The 26,843-nt window shown below is 44.2% G+C and overlaps 2 protein-coding genes across 2 annotated transcripts in view; one reads left to right on the top strand and one right to left on the bottom strand.

Annotated features, from left to right (window-relative positions):
• The window catches only part of LOC138675399 (proton-coupled amino acid transporter 1-like), a 57,916-nt gene extending 49,935 nt beyond the window's left edge, over positions 1-7,981 (top strand). The window contains exon 11 of the mRNA XM_069763545.1: positions 1,295-7,981. Coding sequence (XP_069619646.1) covers positions 1,295-1,569 — 275 coding nt within the window. The 3' untranslated portion in view covers positions 1,570-7,981. The remainder of the gene's footprint in view (positions 1-1,294) is intronic.
• A 3,428-nt stretch (positions 7,982-11,409) lies between these two features.
• Positions 11,410-19,113, bottom strand: LOC138674442 (melatonin receptor type 1A-like). Its single transcript, XM_069762284.1, has 2 exons — positions 18,927-19,113; positions 11,410-12,182 (listed from the first exon to the last, which is right to left on the bottom strand). Exons 1-2 carry the CDS (start codon positions 19,111-19,113, stop codon positions 11,410-11,412), a joined length of 960 nt encoding a protein of 319 aa, XP_069618385.1.
• Positions 19,114-26,843: the final 7,730 nt, after the last annotated feature.

The following is a 26,843-nucleotide window of genomic DNA, read 5'->3' as shown; positions in this document are numbered from 1 at the left end:
ACACTTCCTGTATACCTACATTCACACTTCCTGTATACCTACGTGCACACTTCCTGTATACCTACATGCACACTTCCTGTATACCTACATGCACACTTCCTGTATACCTACATGCACACTTCCTGTATACCTACATGCACACTTCCTGTATACCTACATGCACACTTCCTGTATACCTACATTCACACTTCCTGTATACCTACATTCACGCTTCCTGTATACCTACGTGCACGCTTCCTGTATACCTACGTGCACACTTCCTGTATACCTACATGGACACTTCCTGTATACCTACATGGACACTTCCTGTATACCTACATCCACACTTCCTGTATACCTACATCCACACTTCCTGTATACCTACATTCACGCTTCCTGTATACCTACGTGCACGCTTCCTGTATACCTACGTGCACGCTTGCTACGTTCCTTTCATGCACGCTTCCTGTATACCTACATGCACACTTGCTACGTTCCTACATGCACACTAACTGTATACCTACATGCACACTTGCTACGTTCCTACATGCACGCTTCCTGTATACCTACATGCACACTTGCTACGTTCCTACATGCACGCTTCCTGTATACCTACATGGACACTTGCTACGTTCCTACATGCACGCTTCCTGTATACCTACATTCACATGCTACGTTCCTACATGCACACTTCCTGTATACCTACATTAACACTTCCTGTATACCTACGTGCACGCTTGCTGCCTCCCTACGTGCACGCTTGCTGCCTCTCCACGTGCACGCTTGCTGCCTCTCCACGTGCACGCTTGCTGCCTCTCCACGTGCACGCTTGCTGCCTCCCTACGTGCACGCTTGCTGCCTCCCTACGTGCACGCTTGCTGCGTCCCTACCTACACGCACGCTTGCTGCGTCCATACCTACACGCACGCTTGCTGCATCCATACCTACATGCACGCTTGCTGCGTCCATACCTACACGCACGCTTGCTGCGTCTATACCTACACACTTGATATGGATCTAAATTTTGGTTAACAGTTTTTTGGGAAAATTTGGACAAATTATGAAAAGGGCATTAGTTCTCCTTATCACCAACCACTCAGTTTCCACTCCTCATTTACGTGACCAAATCACACAGTCGCTGGCCTTGGCGGTCACGCACCGTACGAGTAATGAGGCCTGATAATACAACACACACATCGGCATTCATATGGCAGGGAGAGTGCTGGCCAAGCGCCATGATAGTAATAAGAGTAATGCCGTGTTAGTCCAGACATGTATAAAACCTTTTTCTTTACTTTTTGTTTTTACCCCTCAGGTGTCTTGGCAATCCTCATTCCTCGCCTGGACATGGTCATCTCCCTGGTGGGATCCGTCAGCAGCAGTGCACTGGCTCTAATCATTCCTCCTCTTCTGGAAATAACCACGTACTACTCGGAAGGTCTCAGCCGTTGGCTCATAGCCAAAGACGCCATCATCAGTCTCGTGGGCTTCCTGGGGTTTGTTTTGGGCACATACGTGACCCTGTGGGAGCTGATTGCACCTGATTCCAGTGCAGGTCATGTCAACGCCACCCTGTACGCGGTGCAGTGAGGGTGCAGAGCTCCGGGGCCTAGGGGTGAAGAACGTCCTGCTAGTAGCATCCATCTTCATATTTATGCTCTTATGACATCTTTTGTGACGACGAATGTATTTATTTTACCTGATCGCTGCCAAATGTGCTACTTTTGTGGTAAAACAACAACACTTTGCTTGTTGTGCTTTCACGTTGCAAATACTGCCAATGCTATTCCTTGACACAAAGGGATATTTATTAGTACACCTTTTCAACTTTTTGCTTGTTTTTTTTTTTGTTCTCGTAGTATCTGCTAATACTACACCTAGGAGTGCGGCATTCTGTAGCTTGGCTGCTGTAACTGTAAAGAAGCCTTTCTTATATTGCTATACAGATCTAATATAATACATTTTGTAGGGATATTTTCCTCTAGCGTAGGATAACTTATAGGGGGTTCTGAACTTTGTACGTTGCCTAGTTGTTGAAAGGACCCTCTTGCCAAATTCTGAGAATGTCTCGACAATCGGCTGTAATCATCGGCAATCTGTAATCTATCGGAAAACCTTACGGAAAAGGGGGAATGGAGTATTGTCCAGTATCCTTTCGAATCGATCAGAACGAGACCTGCTCCTTGTAACCAAGAGATTAGAATCCTGAGGATCCCCCCCCCTCCAAAGATAGGGTTTGCTAAAATACCATTTAAAGGGTTTGTCCCAAAAACTACACAGCTATAAATGTATGACTGGTGGGATTCCAATGATCACATGAGTGGGGTCCCAAAGTTCCCGGTGATGGGAACCACTTCTCCATTCCCTGTCTATAGGAGTGGTGGTCGCACATGCTCCCTTCTGTGCCAAACTTACAGTATAGGTGATTTTTGGGCTCCCTGTTTTTGTGATCGGTGATCGTGGCAGTCTCGCCCAACAATAATACATTTATCATCATCCTATGGTTAGGTAAAAAAATATATATATTTTTGTATAGGACACCTTTTAATCTAATCCCTTGAGCTTTTGAGGGTCTGGCTCCTGAAAACCCCTCGTGGTTACCAAGGGAAGATCCAGACCGACCCTGCAATTCCCTCACGGCTGCTTTATAGTGTTATATGGTACCCATCCCATGGTGCCACGTTTACCAGTCTTCATTTTGACGACAAGATGGAGGTTCCCCAGACGAGATCTCCCCATTTTAAGCCTTTATGCTATAGAAGGATCAGGAGTAAGATGGCAAAGAAGGTACGGTAACAAAAGGCGCATGGGAGTGGCTCATGTCACTGAGGATTTCATTAAAATGTGGACTCGGGACTCCTTTATTTGAGAGGTGGTCTACTGCCCCCCGTACCACCCCATTCGAAGTATATGGGAATGACTTGAGAAAGTGAAGTAGTGCACCCATCCCCGATGGCTGCTCCATTCATACACAGTGCTGGGGTAGCGAGGAATCGGTGACTGGGGCTCCTGTTCTAGAGGATAGTGAGGGTCCGAGCGATCATACATTGATCCCGGTTGTGGTCATACTAGGAAGACGGACTGTGCCCACCAAGGTCCCATCACCAGTCTTGGGCAACCCAGTCATTCAAGGTAAAGTCTACATTCTAGTAAAGTAAAACTAGATCTCTACCTTTTTTAAAAGGAATGTATGAGATTTAAGAAAAAAACTTTTTCCCCTCCATGTGGTCTGGGGCTTAGTTGCAATACCATGCACAGACCATGGCCTGGGGTGGCGCTGTCTCTGGTAGAAACTTGCCATTATTGACGAATCTCAACATGCGAAACGATGACGTCTTATCAGATAAACCCTTAATATTACGGAGATTCTCCATGGCAGATTGGTGCCAAATTTACAGTAAATAGAATTTTAGTTTTTTTCTGAGATTTGTTAATTCTTTGTTAGTAGTGTGTTTAATCTATGGCGAACTGGAAATGATACTTGATAATAGTTCTAGAATTTATTGTTTTAAGATGTCTGCACCGTTCATGTCACCGGGTTACGGCAGCTGAATCCCATGGATGTGAATGGGGTGTAGTTGCAGTACCAAGCACAGACTAAGGACAAGGGTGGCGCCTTTTGAGACTAAAAGATTGATATAATGCTCCAGTTGTCACGCAGACTCCTGAGCCAAAATCTTTTTTGTTTCATGTATTTTTTTTTAGTAGATTTTTTTACTTGAATGTAAGCTTGTTTGCACCTATGATTTTGTCCCAAAAATGGGATCACTTTTTTTTTTCTCCCTTTTCGTCAAGCACAGACTTAAATTACAACTGTGTGAACAAGTCCTAAACATTGCAGCAGACTCGCCGGTTGCTCTTGGCATTACTGACACTGCCTCGCGGCGTCATCCCCTGTCCATATACGCATGAATTTCAAAGTTTGGATCTCGGTCCATTTAAAGCAGATCTACAGAATTTCCAGTGCAAAATGTGTATATTGTTAATTACTCCTCTTAAACCTGATGAGGCTGGTGTACTTGCTTTAAGGATTTTTAGTGTCCATTTTACATGGACTTTCAAAGGAACCTCCCTTACATTAATATTGGTTGGAATCATCACTTGTGCAGATGATCACATTACCACCGATGCAATACTAAAGAAATCCTGAAAACCTGCACTGTTGGCGGCCCTCGAGGCCTGGAGTTGGGGACCCTGATATTGGTCAGAGTCCAGCTCAAGTTAAATGCTCATTCTAATATCAAAGAAATATACCTCCATTCTGATAGGGCAGGTGTACTTACTGTAAAAACCATATCAGGCTGTATTTAATAATATATGTAGTTTATGTGAAATCTGGTGACAGATTCAATTTAAAGGGAATCTAACAGCTGTTAAATGCTGCCCGGACCATTAACTTCTCCCTGTCCGGGACCTGCCTTTCTGACTCGTCTCTGGCGGGTTTTAAAGTATGTTTTCCAATGAAATGCCGCAGCCATTACAGCATACCTGGCTGAAGTCATTCAGCGAGTGTCAGATACATGCTGCCAATGGATCGGGCAGGATCTGTCAGCTGTGAGGATCCCTTTAAGCTGTGAGAAAAGTCTGCGTTCTCAGCCCGCTTTGTACAAAAATGGTTTTGGTGCTTTTTAGGGTAGACTTGAATTGGCTTCGAGTTTTGTTCAATGTGGAATGTTGCATGCATGGGGCCTCTGTCAGTATTGTACAACTTTACATACCCCTTGGCGTTCGATATGAAGCCATTTGGTGCCTCAATTTTTCTTTGAGGGAGAGACTACTACTGTACCGTAAGGCCGGTTCACATGTACGAATGCTGACCACAACACAATATCTGGAAGCAGCCTCGGGTCTCTGTACCTAAAGGATCTGTCACTTTCCAAAAACAATTCTGTTAAACACCTTGTAAAAATCCCTGCACTCTTCTGATTCTGCCGCTCTTTTCCGTTTTGCTCTGCGTCGCTCTGTTGTAGAGATATTCACATTTGTTTCTTCTGAAGCGCAGCATGTGAAATCTTTGCTCTCATTTCAACCGGGCGTTTCTTCAGAGGCTTCTCTGGGGGTGTGTGCTTTCATCCCTCCCAGATGCAGCCAATTGCAGTTCATTAGTGTCTGAGAATGCTTTATCAGTCTCAATCAGCTGCCCAGTTATGATTGGCAGCATCTGGGAGTGATGGAAGCACACGTCCCCAAGGAAGACTCTAAAGAAACGCCCAGTTGGACTGTGAACAGAGATGTCGCATACTGCTCTCCAGAAGGAGCGAATGTGAATATTTCTGCGATAGAGTGACACAGAGGGAAACGGAAAAAAGCTGCATAAACGGGGAAGCTTGGGCATTTTTACTAAGTATTTAACTCAGTGTTTTTGAGCAATTGATCGGTCCTCATAAACGGTCATAATAATCATATTTGAGGTTGTTGAATTTAGGTCAGGAGACCCTCCTCTGGTCCAGACATCGAGGTCCATACTCAGCCTGAATGTCAGACTTGTGAAATTGTCAAGCAATAGCCATAGCTTTATTTTTTATTTTTTAGGCTGAGACACTATTTAAGGCCAGCAACACAAAATCCAACACTCCTGGAAACGTGCATTGCAGTTGTGTGTTGTAGACTTGGTAGGACGCAGGTCGCGATGCAACGTCGTAGGAAATCGTTAGACGCAATTGATGATTGCGCTCTGCGGGTGGTGGGATCCTCGTGCTTCTATTGTAACACAGGTCGTCTTAATTTCATGGTGGAGCCCATTGACTTGTCATCTTGGTCAGTAAAGGATCATGCTAGAATGTAATCTTCATATCGACTGTAAAGTCGCTGTGGTGTACGAACAGCGATAAAGTGGTCGGACATCTACCAAAACGTAGGTTTATCACCACCTTTTCTATAGGTGACGAATTTACTTCCCGCATCCATTCTAGTCTTTTGCACTAAATGTGACATTTACGGTCTCCTAAACATCCTAAACTTGAAAAGCGTTTACATATCATAACCTGGCACAAAAGGGAACACTAGTGGTGCGTAGCTGAACTGTACTGCACATGCTGAACACCCAGTACTGCCCATGTGTAGTAGTGGAGCTGACACGTATGTATGCTCTATGGACACTTGTGGTTTACTACTAATTAATAATCTAGAAACTCTGTTAATGACCTCGAAGTTGTTCATGCACCCATACTGGTGTCATACACCTACTCAGACAGGAAGATGTATGATCCCTTGTATTGCACTTTAATTGGTGCCAAGGACCGTATCAGACATTGTCCTGATCTATCAGGAAAGCCTACCTGATCCTATAGTATATTTTATATCCTCATTTTGGCACTAAATACACTCCGACTGTATGGAAGTGCTTTGAGCCTTCTAGTCAGTCCTACTCCGTTGTCATTTTCAGACTAGCTCATTGCTGGAGTCTCTTTCAAGCTCCTCTGGTTGCTCCATTGGACTGAGAGACACCATGCGGCTGCTATGGGCCACCTTACCCAGCTATGATTAGTCCCAGTTTCATTTTGCTATTGGGCGTTAGGTACGTTTGCATGAGTCTCCCCCCCCGAGGAACTACCTTATTTGGTGGGCAATGAACCCAAGGATCATTTGAATTGCTCGAGAACAGAGGAGTAAGACTCCTGTGTCCTGGGTAGCCAAACCCTGAACTATTAACAGCTGTGAATTACCATCACTGCAGGTTCATAAGCTATCTAAGCAGGAGTCTCCTTCCCCGAGGAACTGCTTTACTAGTAAAAGGGTGAGGAGTTGATCCAAGGGTCATTGTAAAGGCTTAGGAATAGAGAAGGTAGGAGCCTTTTTAAGGCCCTTCTGTCCTACGTGGCTAAACCCAAAACTATAACTGAGTGATGACTTACCGCCACTGCATGTTCATAAGCTATCTATGCAGGTGTCTCCTCCCCTGAGGAACTGCTTTACTAGCAAAAGGGTTGGGAGTTGACCCAAGGGTCGTTTTAAAGGCTCAGGCATAGAGGAGGTAGGAGCCTTTTTAAGGCCCTTGTGTCCTAGATGGCTAAACCCAGAACTGTAACTGAGGTTTGACTTGCCGCCACTGCATGTCCATAAGCCTCCATGTGACTGTGCATCCGCATATTTAAACAGCATTTGATACGTTAATAAAGGGATCATACATGTAGTTCAGCTACTAACAGACTAACTTACCCCAAAAGGATTCAGGGGAGCAATGTTGGAATTTGATGGGAAGGATGGACCAAACCAACGTTTCCTCGTGTAATCCAATATGGACATTTCATAGATTTCTCAGACCTAAACTGAGAACGTCCAGTATTATATATTTTCCAGGATTACATCCTATGACCAGTACTTCTTGCATATAATTTTTGGTGCCCAATCTGTCATTTTACCTTAAAGGGATTTTCTAGAAGTGACATGGCTCCATGCATTGATATGACCACTTGAGGTACTGCAGGCGGTCTCCTATGTAGGTCGGTTTCACACGTCCGTATAACACCGTTCCCAAGAGGAGACCGGTGAGGACTCCCAAACAGTCCGGCGGACCCCTTCAATCAGCTGATCGGTGGGAAAGAGACCTGAATCTGACGGCCACTTATCTGATTTTTCATTACCTCGTCTCTGTTTTAGTAAATATTCAGAATGTTATATTCTGCCCTTCCTCTGTTTTGCCTCCCGTATAGAAATAAATTGACAACTGGGCGTCAATATTCCTGTTGGGTGCGTCCCTACACAATGAAATAGTCCTATCTGTGCCGACGATGTCAAACCCACCCAATGGACAAGGCGATGGTAATAATGCACAGTGGTCACTTTACTCCCACATTTCCAGGAGGAATAACAGAGGGACAAGTATTACCTGTGTGAAATCTGCTTTACAGACTGACTGCTTACCCATTATATATGTTTTGTACTAGACTTTTGGACGTGTATGCTGTCGGACCAACGCCGTGTAGTCATACAGTCTTTGTAATCTGGATTTCTCTGTATTGATGTTTTACGGAATAAATGATCTGCTGATTCTGGTTTCGCACTTCGCTGCCTTTTGCTTTTTTGATCCCGTTGGAAAGTATTTTAGAGACTATTGATCACCTTTAGCAATGTCACAGTCTATTGGATTTCAGGCAGGGATGTATATCGCATTATCTGCGGATCAGCGCCATTCCACCCCAAATCCAGGCCAAAAGTGGATCAGAGGTGAGTGCCATGACTGGGGGCACAATAATATTTATCACTAATACCTTTATTTTATGTGCATCAATTAAAGAATTCCTTCATCTTGTCATCTGAAATATTGAGACCAATCAGTAAGTTTTTTGTTTCCTTGTAGTACCGGTTTTCCAACCTTGACATCCCTAATTCTGGCATCTCTGTGTAAAGTAACGGGAGCCGAGCGATCTGCTCTCTTCTGTGCTAAACCATGCACAAAGAGAATAATTTAAAGGGAATCTGTCACCAGGCACTTGTGAGCCGCATAATCTAGTGGCAGAGCCCCTGATTCCAGCAATGTATCACTTACTGGGCTGCTTTAAAGCAGTTTTCTTCGAAGCCCTGTTTTATTGGTTTCAGATCTAGCCGTTCTCTGACTGCTGAGCTCTGTATAACCCCGCCCACACTTCTGATTGGCTGCTTTCTGTGTGCATAGGCAGAAATCTGCCAATCAGTGTTGGGGGTGGGGTTATAGAGAGCTCATGAATATGGAGGACTACATGGCAGCAGGTTTACTAGTCCTGTAGTGATGGAATCACTTTTTTTATTGAAATTTTACAATTTTTACAGGAAAAGAAAAAATAACCTATAAAATAATTGAGAAAAATTCTAAAAAATGGCTAACAACCAATCTTATACTATGTAAGATTTTACTCTTAAAAATGTTTAAATATTACTAAACACACAGACTCCGACAAAAGGAAAGGGGGGGAGGAATGATGTGGAATGTTATGACCTAGTTATATCCATCTCATCGAGGTCATATATTTAACATGGACCTAAAGGAATCACAAGGAGACCAAACAAGGTTAAATCTCTCTACAGTATTGTCATTAAGGGCTGCCCGGTATTCAAAGTTCCTGATATCCTTGATGAGAAAATAAAGATCTAGTTGGGAAGGTGGAGAGGTTTTCTTCTAATGGTAGGCAATCAAGATATGTAAAAGCAGTCTAATGGATCTCTTGGATATGGATTCAGGGAAAATATTTAATAGACACATTGGGAGATCCACTCCAAAAACTTAATGAGGAGTTGGACTAACACCCAGAACGGTTCAATCAGTGGACAATCCTAAAAAAATGTGAAATATGGAACCTCCAGACAGGACGCAACGCCAGCAAAGGGAAGGAATAGATGGGTCCATTTTATGTAAAAATTCAGGTGTATGTTACCAAAGATGAAGGATTTTGTACTGATTTTCTTTGTATGAAATACAAGATGCAGTCTTGGAGGAGGATATCATCGGCAAAAAGGGATAGTTTAAATTATTTGCCTTTTATACTGGACTCCCTTAGTGGATGAAAAGTAGAGGGGAAAGCGGCAACCCTGACTGGTGCCGTTAGTTTTAACAGCAGTAGATTATCATAATTACAGTAACCAGTCCAGGAAGTGACACATCGCTGGAATCAGGGACTATATCTCTACATCATGCTGATCTCAAATTAGCTAGAAAAAGCTTGATGACCGATTCCTTTGAAGAATTTATCCCGTAAGCGCGCAGGATACGAGATAAATGTCTGATTACTTGTAATCTATGGAGTTCCCAGTGATTGGACTCCAAGAACAGTGGTCCTAAAGTCCCCTGAGTAATTGCAGTGCTAGTGAGCATGTGCAACCATGCGGTATTTGCACATGCTCACTAGCACTCCAATCACACAAGGGGATGTGGGCGCTATGTTCTAATGACCAGCGGGGGTCTTCGCAGCTGGACACTCACAGATCATATATTTATCATCCTTTAAGGGTCCTATAAACAATGTTTAACTATAAGACAGCAATTTACACCACACATTTTATTTTATTTTTTTTCATCCTGCACTACTATTCCCAGCATGGTAGAAAAATATGCAGAATAACTTGCCTAACCCCATAAGAAAACAATGCCGTCTACTTTTTTTTTTCTCCCAAAAACAACCCGAGTGGCGCTGATTTGAGAAAAATCATATCCTTTTTGTGCCATTTCTATAGTCCCATTTTTATGTTCTCGCTGAAGCTGTGTGTCGGTGATGTTCCTGAGCAGTCTGTTACTCTATAGATCTAGTGCTTGGATCACGTCCTAAGCTGAGCTCCGGCCTAAACTATATTCTGATTACCGTCCACAATTAAATGAGTAATTGCAGTTGTAATGGACACTGCCGAACATTTCAAACTCGGCTTTGGGAAAATGGCCGCCGCGATCTCTTGTGCGCACGCGCGGCATCCCGCGGCCATTTTCCTGAAGCCCCGTGCAGCAGAGCACTCGATCTGCGCACGCGCGGCCCCAGGAAGATGGCTGCCCCCACCGACGAAAGGGATGACAGCGCAGATCGCGAGCTGCTTGTTCACCACTACGCCACTACGCCACCAACGTAAAGCTGAGGAAGAACCAGCGATGTCACCACGCCCTCTCGACCTGACCAGCCTGATTGACAGGCGAAAACGGCGACTTTGGTAAGTTATTTCTCAGCATACATGGGGAATCGGGGTACACTACATACACTATAGGAACACACAGCGCAGGCCCTATTTAACAGTATTTATAGCTCAATCTCAAAAAACGGGGTGACAGGTTCCCTTTAAATACTCATGGTTAGTGATGAGCGAGCATGTTATCTGACCATGCTCGGGTGCTAACGGAGTGTCTTCGAGGTGCTTGAAAAATATGTTCGACTCCCCGCCGCTGCATGTCACGCGGCTGTTTGACAGCGCAAACACATGCAGGGATTTCCTGTTTGACAGCCCCAACACATGTAGGGATTGCCTAAGAGCTGTGAGACATGCAGCCGCGGGGACACTAACATATTTTTCGACCACCCAGAAGACACTCGGTTAGCACCCGAGCATGGTCAGATAACACCATATCCGAGCACATTCGCTCATCACTAATAGTCTTTTCACAGGGGTCAAATGGACCTCTTGGGCCCCTTAGGCTCCAGGGTCAGGGTGTAATTGGAACCCCTGCACCTATTATAGATATGCTCCTGTATACCAGTAGTGTAATTTATTTATAGTCGCCCCTTCTTCTTATAGCCTTAGTCTTCTAAGTAGAGTTGTGCCGAAGAACCTCATGGGAGGTAGTTTGCTAATGGGAAACTCCGCCCTAGAGGTTCCTTGCAAGAAGTGTGGCACTGTTTTGGGAAGAAAGAAACCATATTTTTTCCTAAAACTGGGTAAAACCTTTAATTAGATGTTTTTAGATATTAGTAATTGCTAATTTAATTTATTTGTTATGGAATAAAATAGAAAAACTGATGAAATAATGCATTTTTAGGCTTAAGCCAACTGGAAAACGTTTAGCAAAATTCTCCTATATTCTCTCCGGAAATTCTTATTCAAGGCGCCGTAAACCACAGCATTGAGGCTGCTATTGAAATAAGCCATGAAGTAGCTGGCAACAAAGAGCCAATGTGGGATTGACTCCCCTATTTGTGGGTTCAAGCCCACCAGGAACCCAATGATATTCAGGGGGCCCCAGCATACAGCAAAAAGCACAAAAACTATGAACATGGTGATGAAACTGTGCTTGTTGTTCGGCCATGCTTGGACTTGGACCTGTCTTGGTTGCCTGACCCGATGCCGACTTTGGAGAAGTAATATCCAGATCTGGAGATAGCAGAAGCTCACAACGCCAGTGGGTAAAAAGAAATGGAAAATCACAGTGGCAATCGTATACAATGGGCTGACTGACTGAGAAAACGTGCAGGAGAAGACTCTTGGGTCGTACTGCAATGTTCCCAGGAATAGGTTTGGTAGAATGGCTGCCAAAGCCAATGTCCACACCAGTCCCACGTATAGCGCGGTGCTCGTGTTGGAGAACAGGCGAGCGTAGCAGCTGGGATGACAGACGAAGAAATATCGATTGACGGCAATGCCTGTTATATTGAAGACTGAGCTTATCACGCTGAGTCCCATAAAGAAACCACTCAGTAGGCAATGAGTGTGACCCATGTTCCAGCCACGGTTGAAGATCGCAAGAAGAACCAAAGGGTAAGGGTAACATGCCACCAGAAGGTCCGCCACAGCAAGACTGACCACGAAAGCATTCCCTGGAGGAGATACAAGCAATATCGTTACTACTAGCATATCGCATAGGCCAGAATATAACATTTTTACATTGATTTTTCAGATAAATTATGCAAACGAGTCTGTACAGGAGCAGAGAGGTCATGGCAATTTAGTGTGCCAAATCCAGGTGACAAGTTTCTTTTAAAGTCAGCACAGACTAACTTCAAACAAAGTACCGGCGCTCGGTGCATCATGGCGGCCAATTATTATATACACCTTCCCACCTGCTTGTTTTCCCTCTATCTTCTCCCTTCCCTGGCTCTAGGAAGCCAGAGCTGTCAATCAAATAAGGGGGTGGCGGAAAGGTGTATTTAAATAGTTGGCCCCACCATAAATCACATAAGATAAGCGAGTCTGATTCCAGCGATGTGTCACTTATTAAGCTGTGTGCTGTAGTTTCAATACAATCAGTGTTTTATCAGCAGGAGATTATCACTTCCTGACTATGTCTTATGTGCAGGCCTATCAGGCTAATCTGTGTAACCGCGCCCCCACCACTGATTGGAAGCTTGCTGACAGTGTACACAGGAAGCTGCCAATCAGTGGTGTGGGTGGGGTTATACACAGCTCAGCATTCCGAGCACTGGTACATCTACAACAGAGAAAACAAGGATTCCATCAAAACTGCACCAAGCAGCTGAGTAAGTGACACATCGCTGGTATCAGACTTTAATGCCTTGTATTATGCTGCTTTCAGATTAAATAGCAAAACCCTGCTGACAGATTCCCTTTAATAAACCAAAACTCAAAAACAATGTTTCTGGTTCCTAACGAATTTCATCACTTTTTGGACCTTATTGTCCCACCTCTTAATTATTTTATTTTTTTCTGAAAAGCTCAGACAAGAGTACATTTTTAAAAATAACAATGTTCACCAAACCAATCCGCTGTTCATCCCTTTCCCTTGATTTCCAGCTCCATGCAAGCCAATAGGTGGTTGTTTACTGGCCTGTTTGTACAGCCCGACGAACAATGTGCATCTATTGTTAAAGGGGTTGTCTGGCCTCGGGATACAAGTCTGCAATCACTCTATGACTGAAGACTTGTGAATCCTCACATCACCCGAACTGTGCGCTGTGAGGATTCTCCGACGCCGCCACTTGGAGTGGTGGGCACATGTCCGCAAGTATATGATTTGCATATATGCGGTCACATGCTGACTAGTTGGGAGCTGCCTCGCTCAACGCAAGTATACTAAATGAAGACGGATACGTCTAGTCGGAATGTGGCCGGAAGTATTCAGTGTACTGCAATTGCAGTGTGCGTGATATGAGGATTAACAAGTGTGCAGTCACAAAAGTGACTGCAGACTTGTAGCCTAAGGCCGAACAACCCCTTTTCATAAAGTCATACTGTGCGCGTAGTATATCATGTTATCTGCAGCACATGCCTTGATTACACAGGGTGAATTGCTGCCGATTTTAAAGATTATTTTTAAGCCTGCTCAAAAATTATCGCCCCCAGACAAACAAGTGTTCTTCCTTTTCATCGGGTGATTGCCAACCTGCTTAGACTTGCCACTAGTCATATGAACATTCATCAGCTGATTATTGGCTCATGATCCTTAAGGTTTGCCCACCTTGCAGAAGTAAGTTCCTGGGAGTCTACTGAGGATGTGCTGAGAGACAAAGGATAGGAGAACTAAGTAGTTATCTCATACCCATAAGAGGGTCTAGGAGAACCAGTAACTAATGGCAGTGGAGAATGGTTTGCCCTGGGGGCCTATATTGTGGCCTGTGTTGGGGACCTGTTAAACCAACAAGGGCCTTCAACAGATAAATGTAAGCAATATTCTTACAACCAGGCAAACGTCTGACTGAACAGGTGGTATGAAGAAGGGATGGGTAGATAAAGTTCTCTTGAGATCGGGGCTAGGAGTTGCAGTGACTCTACTTGTCTGTGTACAGAAGGTTATGTTGGTGTTCACCTCACATTTACGGGAGTCCAGTTGAGTGGACAATGTGAAGATAACCTGGTCTAGTGGTCCTTGTGAAGTTAGCAATGACCTTACATGAATTGGGTTCAGGAAAGTTCCAGTGTTGCAACCACCAAGCGCATTGTGCCTTTTGAAAGCATAACCATTACATTTGTTGTACCACTGTCATGTGAAAGAGAGAAGTAGAGATGATGACCTGGGAGGTCTGCGATCTGTTCCATCAACCACTCGAATAGTGTCACAAATATCATTATTGAATTTCAATTCTCGAGAGAGATGCTGGACCCTTGTTACCTCCAGAAAACCAGAATAGATTTATAAGACCCCACAAATGTTCTGATCTCCGCTTTCCAGCGGAAGTCAGACCTCTTAGTGTCATCTTGAAATCAAACATTGAACTTGAGAAAATCCCATTCTTTGAAGCTTATCTGTGACAGTAGTGAAATGTGACTGGCTGCGCTCCCCCCGTGACAGCTAACTTAATGTAATTGCTGTGTAATCGATGACATGGATCTCTGCTGCTAATAGGTCGTAATCTGGTGTGTCCGCATGTCATGCTGGTTTAGGAAGTCACTCGTCATGTGTCTGGGATGGGTCTTGTGTAACACTGAAGACTCCTTGGCCACCATTGCACTTATTGCCTAGTCATTGGCACCTTTGCTGGTTTGATGCTTTGTCCTCTGCTCATTTTTTCCACCTGGCTGAGCTAGAAACCATAGCTGCCCCTATTTGAATAGGGTCTCCATTAATTGTGCTGATTCTGGAGCTCCTGCCATCAAACCCCCATTAAGATGTATTCCGATCTCTGCCATTTACGACAAATCCAATGGATATGCCATAAATGTGTGATAGAGGCTGTTCACACCTCTGCACCAACGATGTCTAGTGCGCGGGATCACTCTTCTGCCGCTTTAAATAGATGTTCAAACAACACGCGGATCTCCCGATTTACTGTAGAAGTCCTCAAGCATGGTGGAAGTGTATACAGAGGGAAGTGCGTCCACAACCACTTCTCCAATAATGATGGCATAAGAAGAGGGCCCTGTTCTTAAGATAGTTGTGGGTGCATCTACCAGACATTAATGACATCTGGATATCGGAGATGGGACTACCTCTTTAGTGATAGGTTATCAATGTATAAGATCTCCCATAATCTATTGGGTTTGCAAAATTTATCTAAAGTATTCTCCCAACTAGTCTGTGTTCCGGACTTCAGGCTACAACCAACCCTGTAAGTAGTCTCATTGTTAAAAGGGAACTCTACTTTCGACAAACTTTGCATAGATCAATAGTACATGTGATTCTTAAGAAAATTTTTATAATTTCTGATCACAAAAGTCTGCTTCTTTTTCCACTTATGAGCCACTTTACACCCTCCCTCTGTCTCCGGTACTTGTCATACACTCTGAAGAAACAACTCACCTTGTTTTGCTCAAGACAAGATGGAGAACAAGCACAGTGAGATGTCAGGTTACACCTATTATACTTTATGGAGAGGAGGAGCAGAAGAGTGAGAATGCAAGCAGAGGGAGACACAGAAAGATCGTGCTGAGCTTTTTAACAAGTCTTTAATCTCACACCAGAGAAGGATTCACATGTACACAGCCTAGAACTAGTGTATAATGTCCTCCATGCTGTTGATCATTCAGTCTGTGTGCTAAGGTATGAAGAGCAGGAATACCTCTCGGTGTGCTGCACTGTGCATGATTGACGTCATAACAGTTGTTCTTCATCCACCTGCTCAGAGTCAATTGCAACTTAAGAGATAATGACTGCAAAAGGGAAAACTGATGAAAATGCAGGACATCATAGAATGGTAGAGTTGGAAGGGACCTCCAGGGTCATCTTGTCCAACCCCCTGCTCAATGTAGGATTCACTAAACCATCTCAGACAGATGTCTCTCCAGCTTCTGTTTGAAGACTTCCATTGAAGGAGAACTCAACACAGCTTGTTTGCTCATCACTAACCATCAGTCAATTACCTGCGATCTAATAGTACAGAAAGCAGATCATAAAGCTGCTCTACTCTCCAATCACCCCTATCTCCATTACCAAATTGTATCTGCTCATTGCAAAAAATGTAATAATTGGATATTGGGGAATTTGATTTTTAAGCGATCCCCCAGCATATCAGAAAAGGTGAACCTTTATTACATATAGAGGGCATTCTTTTCAACACAGATTTTCCATACATAGAGCAGCATTGATGTCTAGTATTGGCTGATGCATGTTCAGTATTTCTTAGTCGGGTCTCGATGACCCATCGCACGTTTCTGCAGCCAAACTGGTTCAGAGGCGAAAACCGCTCAACTCAACTAATTTTGTGGTGCTGAAAATGAGTATGACGCTTAAATTTGCTGATTGGCTCCAATTTTCAAGATCCAGAGGTGGATGAAATACTTATGACACCTTTGATACAGGCTTTTTGAAAAATTGTCTTTATTATTTCATCCCCTGCATTAGTTCCCCTGTACAATGGCCCCGACCCTGTACGAGGGGCCCCCATACTTTGATTCCCCCACAGTCCCACCACACATTTTAAATAACATAAAAAACATCTTATACTCACCTAATCCAAAGCGTGCTTAGACCAACGAGCTGTCATCCCTCGCACAGAACATCAAAGTCTCTGTGCGGCACGATGACGTCACCGCTGCGGGAATCTGAAAGTCTGGTGCCTAGATCGTGTCTGTCTACTGTACTGCGGAGGATGCGCATGCTGATATAGTTAACAGTGACAGCTCCAGGAGGGGCCCTCCGAACGCGGGGCCCAGGGTGACTGCACCCTCTGCTATCCTCCCGGTAGCTATGCTACTGGATATACCATACATTTTAGATAGGTACGGGTTCTACATCTGTGGCCAACATTTGTATCAACCCATCTTGTGGCCGGGGACTATATGCCACAGATGCCTAGTCTGAGGTGGGTTTCCCAGTGGCTTCTCCCCACCCTGATCCCCATATGCAATACAATGTACAAATAAGGGAGGAACCTATCAGTCTAGAGGAGCTGGAATAGGAGAAGCTGCCGGGGACCTGCCTGGTACTAGTCATCTGAAATTCCTGTCCAACTTTTCAAAGTATATTTTCTGTGAAATGCAGGGTTTGAGTTAGGCTGTGTTCACATGTTGCTTTTTTTCTGCAGCTAAATTCTACTCTCTTGGCAATAAAAATGTGGCGTTCAAAACACCCATTTTGCGGTGTTCAAAACGCCTGTTTTCCGGCGTTCAAAACGCACGTTTTCCGGCGTTCAAAACGCCTGTTTTATGGCGTTTTGGTCACTTTTTTTTCAACCTTTCTTTGAGTAAAGATTAATATTTGTGATTTCTCTGCAGTACTTGTTAAAAGTTATATTTATTAACTTTTTTTATTTTTTATTTCACTTTCTCATTGCTTCCCATGCGTAAAAAAAACTGCAAAAACGATGAAAGAATTGACATGCTACAAATTTTAAAAATACTGCGGTTCTCAGTTTGTCAGGAAAAAAAAAATGAAGCGTGTGCACGAGATTCCCAAAATTCATAGCTTTTGCTGGTACTTTAAAAAGCAGCTTCTTTTCCGACACCCAAAAAATGCTGCAAAAACGCAACATGTATCTAAGGGTATATCTAAGCATTTTTGCACAGGTTGAATATTTGCAGGAGATTTTTGTGCCGCAATAACCAGAGTGTTGGCAGGAAAAACGCTGCGTAAACTAGGCACGTTTTTGTAGGCATTTGTGATGCGCTTTTAAATGCGTTTTTTTTTTCTATTCTTTTGAATGAGTGAAAATGTTGAAAGAAATTGACATCCTGCAGATTAGATAAAAAGGCTTTGATGGCTCAAGTCCACAAAGAAAAAATAAGCAGTGTGTGAATGAGATGTCAGAAATCTCATTCACTTTGCCGGTGGTGTAAAATACTGCGTTTTTTTTTTTCCTGTACCAAAAATACATGAAAAATTAGCGGCAAAAACACAGCATATGAACAAGCCCTAAACCCGTGTTCCCCAACTCCGGTCCTCAAGAGCCACCAACAGGTCATGTTTTCAGAATTTCCTTAGCATTGCACAGGTGACGGAATTATTACCTGTCCAGGTGATGCAATGATCACCTGTGCAATACTAAGGAAATACTGAAAACATGACCTGTTGGTGGTTCTTGAGGACCGGCGTTGGGGAACACTGTCCTAAACCGTACATGGATGCAATCACGAGGCCAGTGTCTGATTCGTGCTGCTCGAAATTCTAGGATGGGACCCCCATTGTCCCCTTTATAATAAATAATAATAATAATCTTTATTTTTATATAGCGCTAACATATTCCGCAGCGCTTTACATTTTGCACACATTATCATCACTGTCCCTGATTGGGCTCACAATCTAAATTCCCTATCAGTATGTCTTTGGAATGTGGGAGGAAACCGGAGTGCCCGGAGGAAACCCACGCAAACACGGAGAGAACATACAAACTCTTTGCAGATGTTGTCCAAGGTGGGGTTTGAACCCAGGACTCCAGCGCTGCAAGGCTGCAGTGCTAACCACTGCGCCACCGTGCTGCCCTTTAGAACATAATCTCCTATGTACAAGAAAAACTATCGAGAACAAAATTACGACTTTTGGGATTAAGTTGAGATCATCTCCAAAAATTTTTACAAACCTTTTTTAAAGTTCTAAATGTTCTAATTCTAGAAGACAACATCTGTGTGTAGATGGATGAGTCTGTTCCGGGAGTCGTTCATTCACCTTTCACTCTATGAAATCCAACAAATTGCATGAAATGGATGTGAAATATGTCAAAGAAAATGTTCACCTGCTTTGCGAAGCTTCTTGTTCCGGAACACAGATGTGATGACCAGAAGGTTCCCAAAGATGTCACCACTGATGGTCAGAATGAGGATCGTAGCGAGGGTGTTGACCACCCAGGTGGGATACTCTCCTTCCTCTTCCTCGGGGTTCCCAGGTGAGTGCTGGCTGTGGGTAGGGACCACCTGTTCCATCTCCCTGACAGCAGTGCATGCTCAGTCTCCCCCCTACATTGTGGATACAGTCAAGACATCTTAAAGCTGGAACGTCCTTCACTTCAACCTGTCAGCGCCAGAAATACAAGGAACTCGTCAGTCTCCCCTTCCCTGCATCACCGTATGGGTGGGATTTATCGTTTCCTCCATTCAGCTTTTCGTGGTCCATGGGAACGACTCTTTATCCAGAGTGACAGCTCTGATAATACAGATGGATGTATTGATTTTCAGCTCGCGTGCTCTACCATTATTCCTTCATGTAATGGGCAGTAAACTCCTTCAAGAGCATGCATTAAGGCTATAGGAGCTGGTGCAGATCGTTAGATTGTCATTTTCTTATTTGCGCCCTCGGTGTATAGTCCTTATAGTGTGCACTGGGGTCTTCACTCTCCACTTCTCACCTTTCCTTTGTGTTCTTTGGAATAGAAAAGATAGGTGAACGTTGTTTCTTAAATGAATGTGTATGCACTTTCGGGGAAGAAAAACTACTATAAACAGTACAGAGTTAAATTTATGATCGATGGCCAATTTTTACATCACTTTTTTTGGAGTGCACTGTGTTTCTGATGTTGCTTTTTGCAACAATTTTTTTTTCTACATTTTGCAAGATACTGTAAAGTTCCAAACAATGTGGAAAGATTGACGCACCCTCTGATGGGTGACGGGTCTCTTAAGATCTCATTCATTAAGAAATTTAATCTGTAAAGGTACAAACTAAAAAAATCAAACTATTTTACACTAACTGTGAACGTCATAAAATACAAAAATGTCTAAAGCCAGACAAAAAAATAAATAAATATACATATATGTACAGACCAAAAGTTTGGACACACCTTCTCATTTAAAGATTTTTCTGTATTTTCAGGACTATGAAAATTGTACATTCACACTGAAGGCATCAAAACTATGAATTAACACATGCGGAATTATATACTTAACAAAAAAGTGTGAAACAACTGAAATTATGTCTTATATTATAGGTTCTTTAAAGCAGCCACCTTTTGATTTGATGACTGCTTTGCACACTCTTGGCATTCTCTTGATGAGCTTCAAGAGATAGACACCGGGAATGGTCTTCCAACAATCTTGAAGGAGTTCCCAGAGATGCTTAGCTCTTGTTGGCCCTTTTGCCTTCACTCTGCGGTCCAGCTCACCCCAAACCATCTCGATTGGGTTCAGGTCTGGTGACTGTGGAGGCCAGGTCATCTGGCGTAGCACCCCATCACTCTCCTTCTTGGTCAAATAGCCCTTACACAGCCTGGAGGTGTGTTTGGGGTCATTGTCCTGTTGAAAAATAAATGAAGGTCCAACTAAATGCAAACCGGATGGAATAGCATGCCGCTGCAAGATGCTGTGGTAGCCATGCTGGTTCAGTATGCCTTCAATTTTGAATAAATCCCCAACAGTGTCACCAGCAAAGCTCCCCCACACCATCACACCTCCTCCTCCATGCTTCATGGTGGGAACCAGGCATGTAGAGTCCATCCGTTCACCTTTTCTGCGTCGCACAAAGACAGGGTGGTTGGAACCAAAGATCTCAAATTTCAGACCAAAGCACAGATTTCCACTGGTCTTATGTCCAATCCTTGTGTTCTTTAGCCCAAACAAGTCTCTTCTGCTTGTTGCCTGTCCTTAGCAGTGGTTTCCTAGCAGCTATTTTACCATGAAGGCATGCTGCACAAAGTCTCCTCTTAACAGTTGTTGCAGAGATGTGTCTGCTCCTAGAACTCTGTGTGGCATTGACCTAGTCTCTAATCTGAGCTGCTGTTAACCTGCGATTTCTGAGGCTGGTGACTCGGATAAACTTATCCTCAGAAGCAGAGGTGACTCTTGGTCTTCCTTTCCTGGGGCGGTCCTCATGTGAGCCAGTTTCCTTGTGGAGCTTGATGGTTTTTGCCACTGCACTTGGGGACACTTTCAAAGTTTTCCCAATTTTTCGGACTGACTGACCTTCATTTCTTAAAGTAATGATGGCCACTCGTTTTTCTTTACTTAGCTGCTTTTTTCTTGCCATAATACAAATTCTAACAGTCTATTCAGTGGGACTACCAGCTGTGTATCCACCAGACTTCTGCACAACACAACTGATGGTCCCAACCCCATTTATAAGGCAAGAAATCCCACTTATTAAACCTGACAGGGCACACCTGTGAAGTGAAAACCATTCCCGGTGACTACCTCTTGAAGCTCATCAAGAGAATGCCAAGAGTGTGCAAAGCAGTCATCAAAGCAAAAGGTGGCTACTTTGAAGAACCTATGATATAAGACATAATTTCAGTTGTTTCACACTTTTTTGTTAAGTATATAATTCCGCATGTGTTAATTCATAGTTTTGATGCCTTCAGTGTGAATGTACAATTTTCATAGTCATGAAAATACAGAAAAATCTTTAAATGAGAAGGTGTGTCCAAACTTTTGGTCTGTACTGTGTGTGTATTGTAAGATTGCACTTACTTGCGGGTTGGGGAATACTCGCTTGGCAGCGACAAAAGACACAGCAATACGTTTTCTCCTCAAAAACTCAACTGGGTTTATTACTCCATAAACCCCAGTGGCAGAAAACACAAAACAACAATCTTCATATCACGGCAAATCAAAGTAACAATGTTCACAGCGTGACTGTTCCACCAGGACGGTGACCATACACTCTTGGTCGAGTCCAATATTCCGGCTCGCTCTAGAGCCAAACACACAGTCTGGTATTACCTGCTCGTCAGTGCTGCAGGTTTTCCACTGGCAGTACCACACGGGACCTGTTTCTGGCTCTGCAGATCCCTGTCCTCACCTCGTGCTCTTCAGGGCTTAGCACACCCAACACTGAGATATCTGCCAGGGCCTTGCACATAGACCATGCAGGTCCACACTCAGAGAGCATACAGGAATGCTCTGTAGTGTCCTGCCTGGACACATGGAAGTCTGTCCATCCTGACAGACTCACCGACACCCCCCACCATGTGCTAACACACCTCCTTTAGGTAGCCTGTAACCACACCCACAGGTGAGGTAACATCACATGCACTGGTCACATGACCATGACATCACTGCAGGTCCTCAAACTCCTGCAGGGAAAAAGATACAGTGAGCACCCCCACTCAGAGTGAGGTATGTGGGTAGCCAGACCCTCCCATCTCTCATAGCTACCCGCAACCCGGACCCAGGTGCACTAAATGACATCTTCAGTGCTCACGTGCTCTAAAGACAAGATACTCCGGGTTGCATCGCAGGGAGTATCCATCCCTTTGACACATACCTCCCATTAACCACAATGCCAGACACTGTCTCACTATCACATCCATGCACACAATTGCCACGCACTCTCACGGCCTCAATACGCCTCCGTGCGCATACTGGGGAGACCATGCAGCGCCCCCTACCTGTTACAGGGGTCACTGCCTCACAGTATATATATATATATATATATATATATATATATATATATATATACACACACAAGATGGTGGCCCGATTCTAATGCATCGGGTATTCTAGAATATGTATGTATATAGCAGCCACATAGTATATAGCACAGGCCACGTAGTATATAGGAGTCATGTAGTATATAGCAGACAAATACTACGTGGCCTGTGCTATATAATATGTGGCTGCTATATGCATACATACATATTGTAGAATACCCGATGCGTTAATACAGGCCACGCAGTATATAACACAGCGCAAACAGTATATAACACTGCCCACGCAGTATATAACAGCTCAAACAGTACATAACACAGCCCACGCAGTATATAACACTGTCCACGTAATATATAGCACAGCCCACGCAGTATATAACACAGCCCACATAGTATCTAACACTGGCAAGGTAGTATATAGCAGCCATGCGGTATATAACACAGCCCACATAGTATATAGCAGTGTGGGCACCAAATCCCTGTTAAAAAAAATAAAATAAAAAATAGTTATATACTCACCCGCCGGGATCCAGCGAAGCTGTGCCGATGCGCACGCGGCTGCCGCCATCTTCCGTTCCCAGGATGCATTGCGAAATTACCCAGATGACTTAGCGGTCTCGTGAGACCGCTAAGTCTTCTGGGTAATTTCGCAATGCATCTCTGGGAATGGAAGCTGGCAGCAGCTGCACGCGCCTGGGCGGACTACGGAAGGTGAGAATAGCAGGGTTTTTTTTTTTTTTATTATTTTTAACATTACATCTTTTTACTATTGATGCTGCATAGGCAGCATCAATAGTAAAAAGATGGGGACACACAGGGTTAATAGCAGCATTAACGGAGTGTGTTACCCGCAGCATAACGCGGTCAGTTAACAGTGGCATTAACCCTGTGTGAGCGCTGACTGAAGGGGAGTAGGGAGGGACTAATTATCGGCCGGACTGTGCCCGTCGCTGATTGGTCGCGGCAGCCAGGACAGGCAGCTGGCGAGACCAATCTGCGATGCGGGATTTCCGTGACGGAAGTTGCAGACAGACAGAAGGACAGACAGAAATACGGAAGTACCCCTTAGACAATTATATAGAGGATATCTATATATATATAATTGTCTAAGGGTTTTTCCGTCTGTCTGTCTGTCTGTCTGTCTGTCCTGGAAATCCCGGCTCTCTGATTGGTCGAGGCCGCCAGGCCTCGACCAATCAGCAACGGGCACAGCGACGATGATGTCATAATGGTTGCCATGGCGACGATGATGTCATAAAGGTTGCCTCGACCAATCAGCGACGGGCACAGTCTGCCGCGAATTCTGGAATCATCATTGTTCATATACTACGGGGACATGCATATTCTAGAATACCCGATGCGTTAGAATCGGGCCAACATCTAGTATATATATATATAGATGGTGGCCCGATTCTAACGCATCAGGTATTCTAGAATATGCATGTCCACGTAGTATATTGACCAGCAACGTAGTATTTTGCTCAGCGACGTAGTATACAGCACAGACACGTAGTATATTGCCCAGCTACGTAGTATATTGCCCAGTCATGTAGTATATTGCCCAGTCACGTAGTATATTGCCCAGCCACGTAGTATATTGCCCAGCCACGTAGTATATTGCCCAGCCACGTAGTATATAGCAGAGCCACATAGTATATTGCACAGCCACGTAGTATATTGCCCAGCTACGTAGTATACAGCACAGACACGTAGTATATTGCCCAGCTACGTAGTATATTGCCCAGTCATGTAGTATATTGCCCAGTCACGTAGTATATTGCCCAGTCACGTAGTATATTGCCCAGCGACGTAGTATATTGCACAGCGACGTAGTATACAGCACATACACGTATAATGCCCAGTCACGTATATTGCCCAGCCACGTAGTATATTGCCCAGCCACGTAGTATATTGCACAGCGACGTAGTATATTGCACAGCCCACGTAGTATATTGCCCAGCTACGTAGTATATTGGCCAGTCATGTAGTATATTGCCCAGTCACATAGTATATTGCCCAGCTACGTAGTATACAGCACAGACACGTAGTATATTGCCCAGTCATGTAGTATATTGCCCAGTCACGTAGTATATTGCCTAGTCACGTAGTATATTGTCCAGCCACGTAGTATATTGCCCAGTCACGTAGTATATTGCCCAGCCACGTAGTATATTGCCCAGCGACGTAGTATATTGCACAGCGACGTAGTATACAGCACATACACGTATATTGCCCAGTCACGTATATTGCCCAGTCACGTAGTATATTGCCCAGTCACGTATATTGCCCAGCCATGTAGTATATTGCCCAGCCACGTAGTATATTGCCCAGCCACGTAGTATATTGCTCAGCCACGTAGTATATTGCACAGCGACGTAGTATACAGCACAGACACGTAGTATATTGCCCATGTCCAGCGACGTAGTATATTGCCCAGTCACATAGTATATTGCCCAGCTACGTAGTATACAGCACAGACACGTAGTATATTGCCCAGTCACGTAGTATATTGCCCAGTGACGTAGTATATTGCCCAGTCACGTAGTATATTGTCCAGCCATGTAGTATTTTGCCCAGTCACATAGTATATTGCCCAGCCACGTAGTATATTGCCCAGTCACGTAGTATATTGCCCAGCCACTTAGTATATTGCCCAGTCACGTAGTATATTGCCCATTCACGTAGTATATTGTCCAGCCATGTAGTATTTTGCCCAGTCACATAGTATATTGCCCAGCCACGTAGTATATTGCCCAGCCACGTAGTATATTGCCCAGCGACGTAGTATATTGCCCAGCCACGTAGTATATTGCACAGCGACGTAGTATACAGCACATACACGTATATTGCCCAGTCACGTATATTGCCCAGCCACGTAGTGTATTGCACAGCGACGTAGTATACAGCACAGACACGTAGTATATTGCCCAGTCACGTAGTATATTGCCCATGCCCAGCGACATAGTATATTGCCCAGCGACGTAGTATACAGCACAGAGCCATGTAGTATATTGCCCAGTCACGTAGTATATTGCCCAGCCACATAGTATATTGCCCAGCCACATAGTATATTGCCCAGCCACGTAGTATATTGCCCAGTCACGTAGTATATTGCCCAGCCACATAGTATATTGCCCAGCCACATAGTATATTGCCCAGCCACGTAGTATATTGCCCAGCCACGTAGTATATTGCCCAGCCACGTAGTATATTGCCCAGTCACGTAGTATACAGCACAGAGCCACATAGTATATTGCCCAGTCACGTAGTATATTGCCCAGCCATGTAGTATATTGGCCAGTCACGTAGTATATTGCCCAGCCACGTAGTATATTGCCCAGTCACGTAGTATACAGCACAGAGCCACGTAGTATATTTCCCAGTCACGTAGTATATTGCCCAGCCACGTAGTATATTGCCCAGCCACGTAGTATATTGCCCAGCCACGTAGTATATTGCCCAGCCACATATTTTACAGCACAGAGCCACGTAGTATATTGCCCAGTCACGTAGTATATTGCCCAGCAACGTAGTATACAGCACAGAGCCATGTGGTATATTGCCCAGTCACGTAGTATATTACCCAGTCACGTAGTATATTGCCCAGCCACATAGTATATTGCCCAGTCACGTAGTATATTGCCCAGTCACGTAGTATATTGCCCAGCCATGTAGTATATTGGCCAGTCACGTAGTATATTGCCCAGCAACGTAGTATACAGCACAGAGCCATGTGGTATATTGCCCAGTCACGTAGTATATTGCCCAGCCACGTAGTATATTGCCCAGTCACGTAGTATATTGCCCAGTCACGTAGTATATTGCCCAGCCACGTAGTATATTGCCCAGTCACGTAGTATATTGCCCAGCCACGTAGTATACAGCACAGAGCCACGTAGTATATTGCCCAGTTACGTAGTATATTGCCCAGTTACGTAGTATATTGCCCAGCCACGTAGTATACAGCACAGAGCCACGTAGTATATTGCCCAGTCACGTAGTATATTGCCCAGCCACGTAGTATACAGCACAGAGCCACGTAGTATATTGCCCAGTCACGTAGTATATAGCACAGCCTATGTAGTATACAGCACAGAGCCACACGGTATCTAACACAGCCCACGTAGTATACAGCAGTGTGGGCACCATATCCCTGTTAAAAAAATAATTAAAATAAAAAATAGTTACATACTCACCTCCTGGGATCCAGCGCAGCTCCGGCGATAGGCGCACGGCTAAGACCGCCAAGTCTTCTGGGTAATTTCGCAATGCATCGCTGGAAACGGAAGATGGCAG

Source organism: Ranitomeya imitator, chromosome 4 (assembly GCF_032444005.1).
Source record: "Ranitomeya imitator isolate aRanImi1 chromosome 4, aRanImi1.pri, whole genome shotgun sequence".
Taxonomy (NCBI): Eukaryota; Metazoa; Chordata; class Amphibia; order Anura; family Dendrobatidae; genus Ranitomeya; species Ranitomeya imitator.
The sequence above is the reverse complement of the archived record's forward strand: the minus strand, read 5'-3'. Positions and strand labels throughout refer to the sequence as shown.

Coding starts and splice junctions, on each gene's coding strand:
- LOC138674442 (XM_069762284.1), bottom strand. CDS start 19,113: ATGGAACAGGTGGTCCCTACCCACAGCCAGCACTCACCTGGGAACCCC. Junction 12,183..18,926: donor CAAGAAGCTTCGCAAAGCAG/GTGAACATTTTC, acceptor TATCTCCTCCAG/GGAATGCTTTCGTGGTCAGT.